Source organism: Cynocephalus volans, chromosome 4 (genome assembly GCF_027409185.1).
Source record: "Cynocephalus volans isolate mCynVol1 chromosome 4, mCynVol1.pri, whole genome shotgun sequence".
Taxonomy (NCBI): domain Eukaryota; kingdom Metazoa; phylum Chordata; class Mammalia; order Dermoptera; family Cynocephalidae; genus Cynocephalus; species Cynocephalus volans.
This window is the reverse complement of record NC_084463.1, coordinates 13,319,879-13,337,604: the sequence shown is the minus strand read 5'-3', so window position 1 is coordinate 13,337,604 and position 17,726 is coordinate 13,319,879. Positions and strand designations below refer to the sequence as shown.

Below are 17,726 nucleotides of genomic sequence, written 5' to 3'. Positions count from 1 at the left end.
TATTGGCTGTGTTCTGATTGAGCAGTGGGGTCTTTGAAGGTAATCCACATGATTCCTCTTTCATTAGGACGTTGGCCAGGTGCTGCTTCTCTGAGAAGTTAATTTTCACAGTCGGTAACCTTATTTGTGTTAACCAGGTACATGCAGAATCCTGAGGCCCCCATTCCTTAAGAATGTGCTGTCTCCATCCCGGGATCAGAAGTCCCATTTTATCCCACCCCAACCTCCACCCTCCACTTTGTAGCACAGAACCTATGAGTTCCAGGTCAGACCTTTGACCACAAAGCTGACTGTGGTTTCCCTCTGGTCATACAGAGATTACTAGTCAGGGAAAACTTTAGGTCAAATTGGTGAATTTTAGATTTCTAAAGGCACTAGATAGAGACATGATTATAAAAACAAGAGCTTATGTTCAGCCTGGCCTGGAAGATATTGAGGAGCTTTTCTGTATGGCCTAGTATATTTATAAGAACTGGGTGCATTTGACCCCAGGACCTCACCAAGCTTGGAAAGTAAGCCACCTGAAGGTAAGTAGAAATGAAGATGTGCACCTTCCCTGCAACGGGAAGCAGGCTAGGGAAACGACCAGCCTCTGCAAACGGAAGTGGCGTAATATGCAGGGCTACACGTGCAGCCAGCCGTCTCTGTGTCCATCTGGAATAGCAGTCCCTATGTAATTTGGTGAAAACCCCTGAGTCCTAGCCCCTAACCTTCTCTTCCCATGTATTCAGCTCTACCTACAAGGACTCCAACACCCTGCACCTCCCTACGGAGCGTTTCTCCCCTGTGCGCCGGTTCTCAGATGGGGCTGCAAGCATCCAGGCCTTCAAAGCTCACCTGGAAAAAATGGGCAACAACAGCAGCATCAAACAGTTGCAGCAGGTAATGGAAGAGACAGCAGGCATCTGTGGAGAAGCATGGGTAACACAGGCCAGTACTGCAGGAGGACTGGGGCGGTAAACTTTCTACCCACTTTGTGTCGGCAGCCCTGCAGTTTTATAGGTTACAGAAGTGTAGCTTTCTAATGCTCTTTCCTTCTTGTTATGTACAGCTCTCCCCAGGATCAAACTTGCTTCCCTTATGAAGGGACTAAATTTTTCTCCTGTACCTGTAGTTCACTGGAAAGGAATTTGGGGGCGTGGGTTTCAGTGGGAAGCAGCCCCGGCATTCCTTTCATGATTTAGGGTGCTGGGTCTTGTTGGAGCCTGCTCTACATTGTTACCACCTGGCATACTCTCCAGTTGGTACGGAATGGTGCTCCCAGAGGAAGGAAACATACTTGTACTTCGGGCTTTTATAAGAGCCAATTTCCTTTCTGCCTGTCTGATGATCAAGCTTCAAGTGGCATGTGCTTCGTGTACACGTTTCACACTGGACACTTTCCCTCATACACAGGCCATCCTTGGTGTTTTCTGTTCGTTTATACAGAACAGACTGTGGATATATTTAGTACACAGAGACCTATATAATGGGTTAACTGCTCATCAAGGACACTGTTCTTCTTGTGGCTCGCTCTGCCCATGAGACCTTGGGGCAGATCTGCATCTGCTGAGATCACTGCATGAGTGGGCCTGGCTGCATCCCATCTGCATTAACTGCTTTCCCTTCAGGAGTGTGAGCAGCTGCAGAAGATGTACGGGGGGCAGATTGATGAGAGAACCCTGGAGAAGACTCAGCAGCAGCATATGTTGTACCAGCAGGAGCAGCACCATCAAATTCTCCAGCAACAAATTCAAGTAGGCCCTCACTCTTTGCTTTCTCCAACTTGTTTGGAGTTTGTCTTCAGGCTGATTTGCCTATGCATTTTGGAAGAGATCACTCAGGGCAAAGTGCAGTTATGTTTATAGTTGACATTCTTGAGCTAAGGTAATCAGACCTTTAATGAACAACAGAAGCATAAATCTGAGTCACAGATAGTTCTCTGTTTCTTCCATTCCCAAGAATAGCTCTGGTTACTTTTCAAGCTCACGATTATGTTTTTCCTTTCCCCATGTATATTTTAGGACTCTATTTGTCCTCCTCAGCCTTCTCCACCTCTTCAGGCTGCATGTGAAAATCAGCCAGCCCTCCTCACCCACCAGCTCCAGAGGTAAGGAATCTTCTTACGTTATGCTTAAGCCATCGTCTCTGTAGCCTGGTGTCCTTGGCCAGACTCATATGAGAGATGCTGACTGACTTTAGCATTCATCTTGAAAGAATCTATTTGAAAAGCAGAGAAACCAATTTAAATTTTAGGTGCCTTCCTAAAGTCTTGACTTCCCTGTGCCACTTCATTTTCTTAGCCTCATGAACAAAGTAATCTGATATCTAATACAGGAGGCCAGACACACACCCACAGTGACCTTTGCCTCCGTGGCTGGGAAGTCTGATCCAACAAGATGTGGATGGGTTTAAGTAGACTGTGGTGGACGCCTTATGTGTGTTTTTCTGGCATGGAAACTTATCAAAACTAAAACAATCATTTCTACTTGTGTGTATTGTGTAGCTGAATCTTAGCTCAAGATTGTACTGTTAACTCAGGAAGTTTCTTTATCTCTTTTGTTGGTTTTAAGGTTAAGGATTCAGCCTTCAAGCCCACCCCCCAACCATCCCAACAACCATCTCTTCAGGCAACCCAGTAATAGTCCTCCCCCCATGAACAGTGCCATGATCCAGTCTCACGGTGAGTGGAGAGGTTGACACTGAACCATTATGTGCCACATGGAAAAAATGACCATCTTAGTCTTGAGCGCCATGATGAACCATTTGAAAGGCAGAATAACATAGTATTTAGGGGTGTGAGCTCTGGAGCCAGACTGTCTTGGTTTGAATCTTGGTTCCACCAATTTCTTAGCTGTGAAACTTTAGGTAAATTCTTAACTTCTGTGTACCTCAGCTTCCTCAAATGTAAAATGAGGATAATAATAGTATTTAATGAATAAATACATGTAACGCACTTGGAACAGTTTCTGGCACAAAATAGTTCTCAATAAAGGTTAACTATTATACATATTTTTGATAAAAACTTTTCCAACCCTACCAAATAAAAACCTGCTACCAGAACCTTCCTTATTGTCATGCCTCCATTTGGTTATCTACCATGCTTGTGGGACCCTCTCTTGTGGGTATTTAGATGAAGGTGAAGATGAATATACCCTGATTGCTATGGTCCCTTGGCAGTCTCCCTAGGCATTCTTGAGAAGAGTCTGAATTGGCCGCAAACCATTCCTACTCAAAGTGTGGTCCCCTACCCAACAACATTGGCAGGAAAAGTAGAATCTCGGTTCCCATCCCAGGCCTGCTAAATCGGAATCTGCATTTTAACTTGGTCCCCAGGGTATTTGTATACACATTAAAGTTTGAGAAGTACAGACTAGATCCAAGCTACTGAAAGTATAATCCATGGCCCAGCTTTTAAGGGATCTTATCAGAAACACAAATTCTTGGGGACCTACCCTGACCTACTAAATCAGAATTCTGTAGGTAGAGCCCGGGAATCTGGTGTTTAACAAGTTCTCTAGACTCGTCTAGTGCACACTGAAGTTTGAGAAGCACTGCTCTGGATGGTGTCTGGTTCGAGTGTCCTCAGGCTCCCATTACTTCCAGCTGGCAGGTAACCTGGGCACTCGGTCACTCTGAGGTTCCTTTCTCTCCAGGTGCTGCATCTCCTTCCCAGTTTCAAGGTTTACCCTCTTGCAGTGCAATCTTCCAGCAGCAGCCTGAGAACTGTTCCTCTCCTCCCAGTGTGGCACTAACCTGCTTGGGCATGCCACAGCCTCCCCAGTCACAGCAGGTGACCATCCAAGTACAAGAGCCTGTTGACATGCTCAACAACATGCCAGGGGCAGCTGCAGGCTCCACCGGGCGGGGCATCTCCATCAGCCCCAGTGCCAGTCAGATTCAGATGCAGCATCGTACTAACCTGATGACCACCTTCAGCTATGGGCACCGACCCTTGTCCAAGCAGCTGAGTGCTGACAGTGCAGAGGCCCACAGGTAAGGCTCCCTGCCATCACCTAGCCCATCCTTCCAAGTGGTTCAGGTGGGAGGAAACCCCTAAGCAGAGTGAGAGAGCAGGAGGGGAGGAGAATGGGTCTGACTAGGCTGCGCTCTTGTTTTGCCCTTTCTAAAATCAGGGCAGTGGGTTTAGGATGAACTTATAACCTATTTATTGACCCAGGATTAGAATGCTAAGGAGACAGAGGAGGAAAATGGCAAAGCTACCTTATGATTTGCTTGCAAAGAAGGAAACAGCCTTTTAGAGGAGTGTGTAAAAATGCCAGTTCCCCTTGTCTATTCTTTTAGGAGTCTTTCCTTCTCTGTCACTCTTCTAAGAGCTTGGTGCCTCTTAATAGCTCAAATGATCTTTTGAGATTAGGCCAAGTTGCTATGTTCAAAGCAGAGCTAGATCTATTACACATACAGTGCCCTACATCCCTTAGAAGTTATTGGATAAGTGAGTAGGGGATAAACAGAGATGATGTGCATATCCCCCTCTTCCCCAGTTCTCTGTACCATTGGGTGCTCCCTACTGAGAAGAGTAGTACTTGTTACATGGATGCCTGGTACTCACTCCCTTTTGTGTCTGCAGCTTGAACGTGAATCGCTTCTCCCCTGCTAACTACGACCAGGCGCATTTACACCCCCATCTGTTTTCGGACCAGTCCCGGGGTTCCCCCAGCAGCTACAGCCCTTCAACAGGAGTGGGGTTCCCTCCAACCCAAGCCCTGAAAGTCCCTCCACTTGACCAATTCCCCACCTTCCCTCCCAGTGCACATCAGCAGCCGCCACACTATACCACATCGGCACTACAGCAGGCCCTGCTGTCCCCCACGCCGCCAGACTATACAAGGCACCAGCAGGTACCCCACATCCTTCAAGGACTGCTCTCTCCCCGGCATTCGCTCACCGGCCACTCAGACATCCGGCTGCCCCCAGCAGAGTTTGCACAGCTCATTAAAAGGCAGCAGCAGCAACGACAGCAGCAGCAGCAGCAGCAAGAGTACCAAGAATTGTTCAGGCACATGAACCAAGGGGATACTGGCAGTCTGGCTCCCAGTCTTGGGGGACAGAGTATGACAGAGCGCCAGTCTTTATCTTATCAGAATGCTGACTCATATCACCACCACCACAGCAGCCCCCAGCATCTTCTCCAAATCAGGGCTCAAGAATGTATCTCACAGGTTTCCTCACCCACCCCGGCCCACGGTTATGCTCATCAGCCGGCACCAATGCATCCGGAGAGCATGGAAGAGGACTGCTCATGTGAGGGGGCCAAGGACGGCTTCCCAGACACTAAGAGCTCCAGTACGTTGACCAAAGGTTGCCATGACAGCCCCCTGCTCTTGAGTGCCAGTGGACCTCGAGACCCTGAATCTTTACTAGGAACTGTGAGTCATGCCCAGGAATTGGGGATACATCCTTACGGACACCAGCCAACTGCTGCATTCAGTAGAAATAAGGTGCCCAGCCGAGGTAAGTCCCCCCAAAGTAAAAGTCCTGGGCCAGTCTGCCCTAATTCAATCGACTCAGTAATGTTACCTTTTTTCAGATAGTACTCTGTGTTCCTAAGAAAAAAAGAATTCCTGAGAAGACCTTCGTGACCTTTTGGGGGGAGAAGCATGTAGGAAGTGGGAATTGGTGGGTAAGGAGTCTGTTTTCAAAAAGATAGTAAGAGACAATTGACAGTGCAGTCAATAAGATATATTATCATTTCCCCTATTCATACCATGGTTTCCTGGAATCCAGAAATTCTTGACAATCATCAAAATAGCTAACTTTAACTGCAATAGAAAAAATCAGCCATACTAAGGAAATGTGATTTAGGGTAAATAGTGTTAGACCTAGAGTCAAAACAGCTTAATTCTGGTCTTATCTCTATCATGAATATGATAACCTTGTCTAATTCTTATTTTCCTCATCTGTGAAAAAGGAACCAGAGGAATAACAGTCCTTTGCAGAGTATTTGTGAAGATTAAAACATGTATATATATATATTTGCGTTTATACATAATGTTTGCATGAGAAAGAGAGAGAGAAGCACTTGATAAATTGAAATATATGATATAAAGGTATAACTATGAGGTGTTACTACTGTGGTCATTTCATTAATGAGCTGAGTACAGAATATTATAGAATCATAATGGATTCCTTGTCATTTCATTTAATATCACTTTATAATTAATGGGGACACTCATTTGTATTCTCAAGGAGATTAGGACTACCATCAATAAGTTATACTCAGAAAATGTAATTCATTAGCATCATAGCATTTAAACTAGATAACACCAGGAATGATATCCATCCCATCATTACAGATCTTGCAGTTTATCACTCTTTGGCACTCTTTTGCTATCCAAGGGAATAAAAATGAATTTATCCATAAACTATACAGCCCTGAAACTAAGCATTTCTTCAGTCCTTCCCTCCCTGGAGCTACCTGCCTCTCCTGTCCTGTCCTTTAAAGTCAATACAGAAAACTCAGCTGCAGGGGGAATTAGATCCTGATGCACAGAGCCGGATAGAAGACCTTGCTCTGAAAGCAATGTATATGAAAAAGACTTGATGATTTCAGATCGTCCCCATCATGTACCCATAGGAGGGGAAATGTGGTTTCAGAAAATGCTGATTAAATCCTGAGCTTTTGAACAGATGGGTGTCATCTAGCTTAGAGGTGTACCCTAGCCAGATGCTTTGTGTTCTCCTGTGGCTGCTATGTTTTTAACCATAAAAACACAGGACCCAGGATGGTGGGAGCTTTCAGAACCAGGTCATATGTGGAATGGCTGACAAACCTGGGGTGGTTAGGGTTGGGAGAGAAAAACTAAGGAGAAACATTGTACCTGTCAGTTGGAAGAAGGGATTAGATTTTTCTGAGTTCATATTATGGGGCAGAACCAAGATCAGGATAGAAATTGCAGCAAATTTCAGTACATTTCAGGAAGACCTTTATGAGAGCTTTATGGAATAGGCTGTCTCAGCAGCTTGGGAGCTTCCTGTTGCTGGGAGCCTTCTACCAGTGGGGGGATGACGGTATCGCGAATGTGATGCAGTGGGAAAGAATCCTGTGTGAGTGGAAGCTTCCAGCAGATTAGCATACTATAGTTGGCATAAAAAGGACAATAACTGACATTTCTAATGTGCTTTCCCTGTGCCAGACACCAAATGCTGTTCATATATAAATTTGTTTAATCCTCACAACAGCCCTATATGATAGTAAGTCTTATTATCCCCATTTTACTAGTGAGACAATTGAGGCACAGAGATGAAAATCAGGAGCTAGTGAGTGGCGGCAGAACCTGAGAGTTGCTCAGTTCACTCCAGCAGATTCTTTTTTGACTGGTAAGGGGATCGCAACCTTCAGCATGGTGTGGTCTGCTCCACGCTCAGCCAGTGAGCGCACCGGCCATCCCTATATAGGATCCGAACCTGTGGCCTCAGCGCTACCAGCGCTGCACTCTCCCGAGTGAGCCATGGGGCTGGCCCCACTCCAGCATTCTTAACGAGCACGTCCTGGGTGTGCAAGGGGCCGAGGGAGGAGCCACGGCTGCCGCAGATGGTGCTTTCCTTCCACCCTCCCTCAACCCTGGCCTGCTCTGTATTCAGATACCTTCTGAAATGTTTTTCTTCAAAAACCATTTTCTCTAATTTCTCCTCACTGTCCCTCCTGTTGACTACTACATACAGAAAGGCTAGAGAGCTTATGTTCACCATTGGCCGCCAGTTGTGCAAGGAACCCTCCTTTGGCAGGTGTGCCCATCTGTTTAGAATGTGGTGGTGCAGTGCTGTGGGAGCACAAGCGTGGGGAGAGATTTGTTCTAGGTCCAAGGGATAGGGTAGGTGTCTGGCAGTAAGTAGGGTTGGGTCTTGATGGATGAGGAAGATTTTGTCATTTGGATTCCAGGGAGAGGCATGAGGAAAGAACAGTGGGTGAAAACGTGTCAGGGAGGTTTTAAGGGACAGCAAGCAGGTTTGGTTGCTTTGAAGTGTAGTGTAGGTGAAGGAATTAGTAGAAGCCAAGGGCAGAGCTTTTCTAAAATACAGAGTCTTGCCCAGATCTGGCTGCAGCGTGTCACAAGAAAAGTGGCACACTGCTCAGTTCTCCTGGCAGTTTCAACTCAGTTCTTAGTCGTGTCAGTTGTTCTAAGTCTAAGCATTTCACTTCAGGTCAATACTTTGCAGTTCTGGTCCTACCTCTTCCTCTAGCTGTACTTCCGTCACTCTGGTCCTCCTGCTTCCTTCTCCCCACATTCTTGCATCCACCACCATCACTGCTATCATCCCCTACAAACTTCTCTTGTGGTTTCTAGAAGAGTAAGGCCATAGGTATATCCCTAAAGGTTTTGGTTCAAAACTACCCTGTCCTTTTAGCCTTGTTATCAGTTTTGCTGGTGTCTTCCCCCCAAAGTCCCCTTTTTTCATTCATCTTTTCCTTGTGACCTTTGATACGAACTTTTCTAGAGCGGTAGTCTTAGTCCCTGCCTTGCTGACATTGCATTGTAGAGATTAGTCTTCCTTCTTTCTGCCTGGTTTACTCTAAACTTTACTCTTTAATTTAGCCACAGAGTATTCCTTTTCTTGCTTGAATGCTGTTCTACCTCTTTCTAGCATCTATTCCTATTTTGTGCCTTTGGGATCCACGTATACAATTATCTTTAATGAATAAAATTACATATTTATTATTATGTGAACTTAGAATCCAGTGTAGTGAAATAATGCAGTAGAGACACTAATGGCCTAGAGAAGCACAATGCTTCTTCTCAGCGCTTAAAAATCCCTTCAGGGATGTACGTCTGTGTGTTTAAAATGATTTCTTATCTTGAGGAGTCTCCATTGTCCTTACCTTAAACAACATGAGTTTACTCTGTGACCATGGGTCTATTGTATAACCTCTCTTAACGTTTCTTTATCTGTGTAATGAGGGGTGTTAAGCTAAATGCCCCTCTAAGAGAAGGAGCATGGAATTAATGTGTAGTTAATGCTTGTGAGAGAAGCAGCGTGGGATTAATGTTCCTTATAGAAGGATCATGCAGCCTGCTCCATGTCTGATACTCTCAACTCACTTACTTATTTATTTTTCACAAGCACCCGAGGAAGTATATGTTAAGAGCCACTTTTACAGTGGAAGCTGAGGCTCTACAGTCTCTTCCTGCTTTAACCTGATCTCATTCTATTCTTTTCAAAACTTGAGAGCTTACATCTTTACCTTTACCAAAGAATCTTCGGATAATTTGTTCTCACTTTTGCCAAGAAAGCAGTATAATGCTACCCCCACTACCCACAAGCAACTGGGGAGAGCTCACTCTTGTTCATCTTTTTGGACAGGGAGGAATGCCTGCTGTTTCCTTTAATGATCCCTGCATCTCAGTCCCAAAGCACTTCAACTGTATATTCCATGGTAGAGCAAATTCAACAAAATGTATCCAATGACTGTGTTGCCAAGACTATCCTGTAGTGCTGTGGGAATACAGAGGTGAAAAGATAAAGAACCTGCCCTCAAGGAGCTTCTGTCCTACTGGGGGAAGTAAGACAAGGTTAGAAGCAGCTTTAACAGGAAATGCTATGTAATGAGTGCTACAAGAGGTATGATTAAAAAGAGTAGAGCTAGTGCGATCTTTCTAAAATTTCTGAAGAGTAGATGAACAGTGATCATTGGTGTTAATCAAGGAAAGTTAGATGCCATCATATCAGTGTCCATGGTTACCTGTTTCCTTTAGGGATGTCTGCCATCAGCCAGTGAGAGGTCAGGCACTGCCAGAGCACTGAGCAGGCTGCATGCCAGAGGTTGGTTTCAAATGTTTAGAAATTTCAGGGCTGTACATCCTCATGCTGTCTGTAGTCTCCCTTTCTGCCACTCTACAAGCAAAAATAAAGGCTGTTCCTTCTGCAGTGTTAAACACACTTAGTTTTTTGACTTTACAAATAAATTAGTACAATAGCATAACCAGTTTACAAAGTGAGATTGTCAACTTGAACTCACAAAGGAAACCACATCCTCTTCTCTAAGCTCAGTCAGCTTCAGCATTATTACTTCAGACTTCATAGAGGGGTAAAATGCTGACAGACTGGGAGGGGATATCCCTCAGAGCCTTTAAGAGGAACACGCAAACATGACACTTCTCTCATTTTCTCTTAAAACCCAGTAAATGAGTAAGGACGAGTCAACATTGACAGATTCAAAAGAGTTGTGCAAGCTGCCCCAAAGTTCCCTGAGCAGGTGGGTGGTGTGCATTGTATCCGTTCATGCATTTTTTCCCTTGTGTGATCAGATGATCATTCCACCTTCTGTACTCTCTCAGCTTTACTTTGGCAAATACTGAAGCATAGGGCCCTTGGAAGGTGTTGTTCCCCATCATTTATATATCCTTTGGTGAGCCTGACAGTTCCTCTGGCTGCTGAATTGGCATAAAGGATGCCAAAGATTTGAGCCCATATCTCATGTCCCTTGGTCAGTGGGTTAGTCTGCTTATATCTCTCAGCTGGTCAGTCAGTCTCATTTGTAGTGTCACAAAGGATTCCTATATTCAGGGTCAGCATTCTTACTAAAAATAATACTTTACTTGTATAGTCCTTTACAATTTATTAAAGACCCTTTCACATGTGTTATATTTTGGGGGACCCCCAAACAACCTTCATTTTTCAGGTAAGGAACCTGAGGGTAGGAGAGGATGACTTGCCCATGCTCATACATCCTGTTAGTGATGGAGCTGGATCCCACCTTGATGTTTCCCATTTCCCTAGTCTTATACTCTTTCCTTCTGCCTCCTTGTCCCCAGTCTATACCTTCCAAGCACATCTGCCCTGTGAAAGACACTAGCCCTTCCAAACCTTTGACCTATTGATTATACTGAAACTTGAGCAGAGTCCTGACTTGTTTCCCAGCTCCCATTAATACACATCTTTTTCATCTGGTTTTAAACTCCTAAATCAGAGGGTTCTTCTCTGGAAATTAAAGTTTCAGTAACTCATTTTTTGTTCACATATGGGTAAATTGTCCCCATAATTCTGCAAGTAGGGTTCTCTGATAAAATCAGTTTCCTTTTTGTTTCTGTCAACTGTCTCAGTTTGCCTTTATCTACTCAAAAATAACATCTCTGAAGTGAGTATAAATACTACCAGTCTTTATTGAGCTTTTACAGTGTACCCAGCTCTATTAAGCACTCTGCGTGTGGGTAGATCCTGTTCCGCAGATAAAGAAAGTGAGACCTAGGGAAGTTGGATAACTTGCCCAAGTTCCCACTCCTCAGGAAGTAGTGAAGCCAGGATTCAAGCCCAAGTCTCCCTGACCCCAGAGCTTGTGCCCAAGACCACTGTGCTCAACTTGGGCATGGCTGAGGGATGAGCCCGGGGCTGCGGAGTCAGGGAGGCACATCACATAATTGGTCAAGTGGTAGCTTCCTCTGTCTTGGTGGCACTTTTCATGCCTGTTGGCATCAGAAGGCTGGGAAGAGAGCAGACAAGGAGGACAAGATCCACGTGAGCTTCCTAAAGACAGAGCCAAAAGGAAGGTGGGTGTTTGGGTTTGGAGAAACCCCATTCTCGGGGATAAAAACTCAAAAGTGGGGGAGGGTAGGATACTTAACAGACATGGAGAAGAAACAAACACTGAGGCCTCCAGAAGGGGTGGGAGGGCGCTAAATATCAAGAACCAGGACCGTATAGATTTTGTTAGCTGTGCCATTTCTTTGTGTTTGATAATGGTCTTTTCAAAACCTTTAACAGGAGAGTGCTCATGTTTGTCTTTGGGGGGAACAAGGAGGTACAACTGATGAGATTTGCATCCAACTCTATAAGCATGCTTAAAGGAAGAAAGAACTCCAAGGAATTGAGTGGATAGTGCTAGCTATCAAAGAAGAGACTATAGGCATTAGAAAACACTTTGAGATAGAAAGTACGCAGCAGCTATTTGTGCTGCTTTTTGGCAAGGCAGACAGAATCTGCAGTTCCTCCCTTGCACAGAGCCAGGGTCGCACCACTTCCTGCCAGTGGCTTTTGGTTGGCCCTGGGGCTAACGTGTGAGCTGTGCCCACAGAGAGGAATTGGGCTGAGTGGGTATGATGGGCTGGCCAATCCCACAGCCAAGTGCTGGTGTAGGTTTTCTTTCATCTTCCTTTCTCTGCTGGCTTTTAGCTTTCGGTAGCAAAATAGTTGACTTCTGGCTGTTCCTTTGACCTTTTTGCTCAGAGAACTTTCAAAAGATTTCTCACTTGCCTTCATCTTTGGTAGTTAGGAAGCTCCCCCCTGCTCTAATTTTTCTCCAGAGTGTTTTGCATTACTAGCAGTGTAATGCAGTGAAGTGAATTAGCTCTGCTCCCCTCCTATCCTAGGCCTGGGCCTTGCCTTGATCATTACAGGAGGCCATTTGAATATAGAGGCCTGAAACCCTTTACCCAACACTCAAGCAGTACGTTTTACTTTCATTATTCAAATAGATATTGGAGTGGCACACTTAGCATTAGAGCTGTTTCCTATTAAGAATTTTTATAACCTTAGTCTTGCCAGGGGTGAATTCATCAGGAGATAAGCCCAGTAGTTGCCAAGAAGCTTTAACTCAAAAAACCAACCGACTACACAAAACATATGTTTGAGTCCCAGGAAGCTCTTAAAGACTGAAGAGAGAGTGCTACCAGGAGGATCCTATCAACTTAGGTGTGGCCCTGATATTCTTTTTGACTATGTTTGATCAAGAAGAATTATCCATTCCTCTTAAACTCCTTTCTTTCCAAATTCTAGTTCGTAGAGTTGCATGACTGATAGTCTAGCATTTGTTAACATCAATTAAAGAGATAATTATTAAAGAGTTACTGGTATAGGATAATGTTCTGGAACACTGAAGGCTCACAGAGATGCATAAGATACAATTCTTGACCTCAAAGAACTTATAATCTAATGTGAGTCATTAAGACAAGTACACAGTTGAACATAGTACCAGGGATAATGTTAGAGCAATTGGAGATGAATAAAGTCTTCTGACATTTAAAGGAAGAAATGATCTATTTCTGTTTGAAGGGGAAAGTTTCAAAGAGATGCTAACATTTGAGATGGACCTAGAAGGATGAACTGATTTGGATTGATGGGAATGGAGGTGGAAGAATCAGGCATTTCCGGGTGGAGGGAATAGAGAGAGCAAATGTATAGGACTGCGAATGGGTGGGCAAGAGTTGTCAGCTCCCATCTGACTAGAGCTTAGAATGTGTAGAAGAGAGTAGTGTGAGATACTGACTGGAAGGGAGGCTGGGGCAGTGTTAGGAAAAGGAAGTGTATGGACTGCCCTAAAGGAAGATTAATCTTTGTAGGGTGGTGGTGGTAGGAGGATAGTGAGGAGGCTATTGCTATGATTTAGGCCATGAGTGAGATTGGAAAGAAGGAGACTGAGTGATCAACATCACAGAGGTTGATTCTTTAGACTTCAAGCTGTTGGGGGACCAGGCATAAAGAATCGATAGTAACACCAGGAACTTATCCCTGGAAGATCAGGAAAATGAGGCACCAAAAGAGTCCTTGTTTATGGGGGAAGCTGATGGGTTTGGAATTGGACATGGTAAGTGTGAAATGCTGGTTAGACATTCAGGGAAAAATATCTAATAAATGGAAGTATGGATCTGGAGCCTAAAAGAGCATTTCAGTAATTCTTTACATAGAAGCAATATATGGAAGTCATGAAAATAGATGATATTGCTAAGTGTGGAGAGAGAGAAGGTCAAGGACAGAAGTGTGAAGAGTGCGTTCTTGTAAAGGGTAGAGGAGCCATAGAAGGAGTTGGAAGCAGCAGTTAGAGAAGCAGAAAGGAGAAAGACCAGGGTGGTGCACTGAGGTGGAAGCCAAGGAAGGAGAAGGAGGCATCCACAGAGAAGAGGCCATCTTCCCAGGCTAGGGTTCCTGAAGGCTCCAAGAGTAATTTTTGTGGGCATCTAGGTTTGGGAGCATGGCACTGTTAAGTCAACGGAGAAATGAAGAAAGAAGAAAAGTCAGCCCCCGTTCTGTGGGATTCTGTCCTTAGGGCAAAGTCCCTTCATAAAGAGGCTCATATTTGCTGTGGGACTTAGGGTTTTCAGACTGGTCCGGGCTCCCCTAAGCACCATCTCCAGGCTGAGGATTAGCAGTTAGTGCATATGGGGTCCTCACCCTTGCTCATTGTGCCTTGCAAGACAGTTCTTCAACAGGAGCTTCCAGTGTGGGGAGAAGCTGTAGCTGTGCTGACCCTATTTGTTCTGTCTCCTCAGAGACCGTCATAGGGAACTGCATGGATAGAAGTTCTCCAGGACAAGCAATGGAGCTGCCAGATCACAATGGGCTCGGGTACCCAGCACGCCCCTCAGTCAGTGAGCACCACAGGCCCCGGACCCTGCAGAGACACCACACGATCCAGAACAGCGACGATGCTTATGTATGTTGGAGCCCTCCTGTTTCTCGGATCTGGGATCCTACCAGTCCCAGCCGTGAAAACAGCATAGTGATGCGGGGTAGCATCTACTCCTCTGCTTTTCTCAGTCGGAGTCTAGCACCTCTAGGAACTGTGGGAGCATTTCTTTGAATCATCCGAACAGACCAAGCCTTAACTCCAGTAGAATCTGTACTCCAAACTTAAAAAAAATTTTTTTCCTTGTTAGTGGCTGGCCAGTACAGGGATTGAACCCTGGACCTTGGTGTTAGCACCACACTGTAACCAACTGAGCTAACCAGCCAGCCCTATACTCTAAATTTTAGACTGAGGAATTAAAAATAGTTGCCATCTGTTCCCTGTGTCTTAGTTACTAAACCTCTCCCCAGATAGTCTAAACTCAGTCCCCAGCAAATAAAGCCTTGGGCTCTCAGTTTTCAGCAGCTGCATGGAACTTATTCAGATAAAGGGAGCTGATCTGGCTCAGCAGAGCTTTGTGTTTCTAGGACAAACTCCTAGCATGGCACTGATATGGTGGCAGCTAGCCAAGGTGGCTATTCAAATTTAAATGTATTAAAATTAAATAAAATAAAAAATTTAATTCCTAAGTCATACTAGCTCCACTTTAAGTGCTCAGCAGCCACCTATGGCTAGTGGCTGTTGGACAGGGCAGATAAAAAACATTTCCGTCATCACAGAGGAGAGTGTGATTGGACAGTGCTGTCCTAAAACAGACTCCTGTAGGTGGCAAGGGGGTCTCACCACCAGCTGTAATTCACCATACCCTCTCCCGACACCCACCCACTCCACAGGGGGAAGCTGAGGCAGTTCCCATGCTGTCACCAGAGCAGCATCCCCCTTTGGATGGTGCTGCAGAGGAAGGGAGTCTCGGAGTGGGGCCCTAGGCTGCCCTTTGCCTAGGCTCCTTCAGAAGAGACAGCTGTCTCTAAGGGTCACCACAGAGTGGCACATCCTCTGGTATCCTTATTTCTTCTCCTCATTGTTTTCTGCAGGTGCAGCTGGATAACTTGCCAGGAATGAGTCTCGTGGCTGGGAAAGCACTTAGTTCTGCCCAGATGGCAGATGCAGTTCTCAGTCAGTCTTCACTCATGGGCAGCCAGCAGTTTCAGGATGGAGAAAATGAGGGTAAGGAGCCTTATGCATGGGGCACCCCAGTGAGATTCCTGGAGGGGATCCCTCCCTCCACCTTCACCAGTGACTACTCCCCTCTTCTGTGGAAAGAGTTCATGGGGGAGCAGAGCCACAGCATCCCCAAGGGGCTGTGACACAGCACCCTTCCCCGCTTGTCCTCCCCTGAATGTGAATGTGTACAGGAAGCAAGTTTCTGCTTGAGCATAACGCTAGCACATTCCTGTTTCTAGTGCCTTGTGAAGATATGCCTTTTATAACTGTTTTTCTGGTTCTGGCTAAAAGGCATTGTGTCCTGATGGAATATTTCTACCTCTCCTTAGAACTAGTTGAGGGAGTGTCTCCTGATAAATATAAGGCATAGGCCTTGGGATGGACAGGTCTGCAGTAAATCCCAACTCTGCCCTTTACAGGCCCTGCAGGTAAGGCACTTAACCTTTCCCCATCTGTAAAGTGGCAAAAACAGTAGATTGTGTGTCCTAGATTGTGCTGTGAGGGTTGACTGGCTTGCTGAGTGTAAAGTGCTTACTTAGCACAATGCCTAGAGCACATAGAGTGCCTAGGAATCGGGTACCTACGATCAGTAAAATTATCATCTTTCACTCTTAAAGAGGTGAGACTTTCTGAAGGAGCAGTTCTCCATCTTCTCCCATATGACAGAAATCGATCATACTTGATCATACTTGAAGATGGGAAAGGGAAAAATGGAACACTTAGAGAAGAATATAGGAAGAGTCCTGGTCCCCAGCCCACAGTCACTAAATAGTTTGAGGGCCTACTGTGACCTAAAATTCAGGGCTGTGAGTCAAGCTACTGGTTCTCAGACAGATTGTCCTCTCTTCCTACCCTCTCCCCACACTGCTCACCTACCCTACTAGCTCCCTGTCAATTTCATGTGTTCTTTTTGGTCTTGCAGAATGTGGGGCGAGTCTGGGAGGTCATGAGCATGCAGACCTGATTGACGGAAGCCAGCACTTAAACTCCTCTTGCTATCCAGCTACATGTATTACAGACATTCTGCTTAGCTACAAGCACCCCGAGGTCTCCTTCAGCATGGAGCAGGCTGGCGTGTAGCAAGAAACAGAGTGAGTGTCACCCTGGCCAGGGCCCAACCAGCCCTATGGCCCAGTGCCAGCTCCTCATCCTGTCAGGGGATTCATGTGGCTAGTGAAATTGACAACGCCACTCTTCCTGTCCCGGCCTTCACGTCTTCCTGCTTTTTCACTAAGCATTGTGCTAAGTTTGGGGTGTAGGTGGGGGGCATATCGAAGACATGCTGGGCAAAGTCCCTTGGTTTAATTATGGGGATAAGACACATGACCCGCCTCATGACAGACAGTATGGCCTTCATAAAGACAGAAGTGAGCTGAAGCTCCAAAGGACAGAGGTGACCTCTGGCCAGCGTAATAAGGAAAGGAGGTAGTCCTTGAACTCAGTCCTGAAGGATGAAGTCAGCAAGAAGACACATCCAGCCATGTTTCTAAAAGCTGTACAGAAGCAAAGGGCAGGATATTCCATACAGGAGAAATATGTGATCAGAGGCCAGTGCAGAAATGGTGAATTGACTAGTGTGGTTGGAGCGGTGCAGAGGGTACCCAGAAGGTGCTATGGGTCTGTCTCTGAAAAATCTTTGACAAAAGACAATGAAAGTGAAGCCATCTGGCAAACCCACAGAAGTTTTCAGTTCAATACCTGAGTCTTGCTCTTTTCAAACTCATTCTCCTCTGTGTCTGCTTTGTTGCAGGTTTTGTGTACAGCTTGGGAATGAAAAGGTTGATTTTTAAACCAACAGTATCTAGCAGCGTTGCGCCAAATTGCCATTGTGTTTGTGCACCTGGAATATCATGGCTCCTCTCCTCACATTTGGTTCCTCAGTGTGCTGTTCTTTCGGGTTCTGAGGGGGGTTTGCCATGTTTGCTTGTATGACCAAGTCACCAAGGAAATAAACAGGAAATCCATGTTCTCCATCTTTTGTGAAAGTGTATTTGAGTTGGTGGTTTGTTTGTGCTTTTTTTTTTAATATGTTTTCTTTTGGAGGTGATTTTCTTTTTTTTTTTTTTCTTTCCTTTTTTTTGGGGGGGGGGTTGTTTTTTTCTTCTTTTCCCTTTTTGAAACAGGGGAGCAAAGCAGCTAGAGTTCAGAGGCCAACAGCCTCGGAGCCGCTCCCCTCCAGGGCCTTCATCAACAGAGCACCCTCCATTCCTCTGCATTGCTCTTC

The 17,726-nt window shown here is 45.4% G+C and overlaps 1 protein-coding gene across 7 annotated transcripts in view; it reads left to right on the top strand.

Annotated features, from left to right (window-relative positions):
- Positions 1-17,487, top strand: part of SIK3 (SIK family kinase 3) — a 240,122-nt gene extending 222,635 nt beyond the window's left edge. For 3 of the 7 annotated variants that reach the window (XM_063092811.1, XM_063092810.1, XM_063092809.1), the window contains 10 exons: positions 732-882; positions 1,611-1,736; positions 2,004-2,089; positions 2,553-2,662; positions 3,636-3,975; positions 4,751-5,454; positions 14,202-14,365; positions 15,373-15,505; positions 16,425-16,593; positions 17,253-17,487. In XM_063092811.1, coding sequence (XP_062948881.1) covers positions 732-882; positions 1,611-1,736; positions 2,004-2,089; positions 2,553-2,662; positions 3,636-3,975; positions 4,751-5,454; positions 14,202-14,365; positions 15,373-15,505; positions 16,425-16,582 — 1,972 coding nt within the window. In that variant the 3' untranslated portion in view covers positions 16,583-16,593; positions 17,253-17,487. Of the gene's footprint in view, positions 1-731; positions 883-1,610; positions 1,737-2,003; positions 2,090-2,552; positions 2,663-3,635; positions 3,976-4,570; positions 5,455-14,201; positions 14,366-15,372; positions 15,506-15,831; positions 15,931-16,424; positions 16,594-17,252 lie in introns of those variants that run through there. The other 4 variants (XM_063092808.1, XM_063092807.1, XM_063092805.1 and 1 more) reach the window with 2 other exon arrangements.
- The last annotated feature ends 239 nt before the right edge of the window (positions 17,488-17,726 follow it).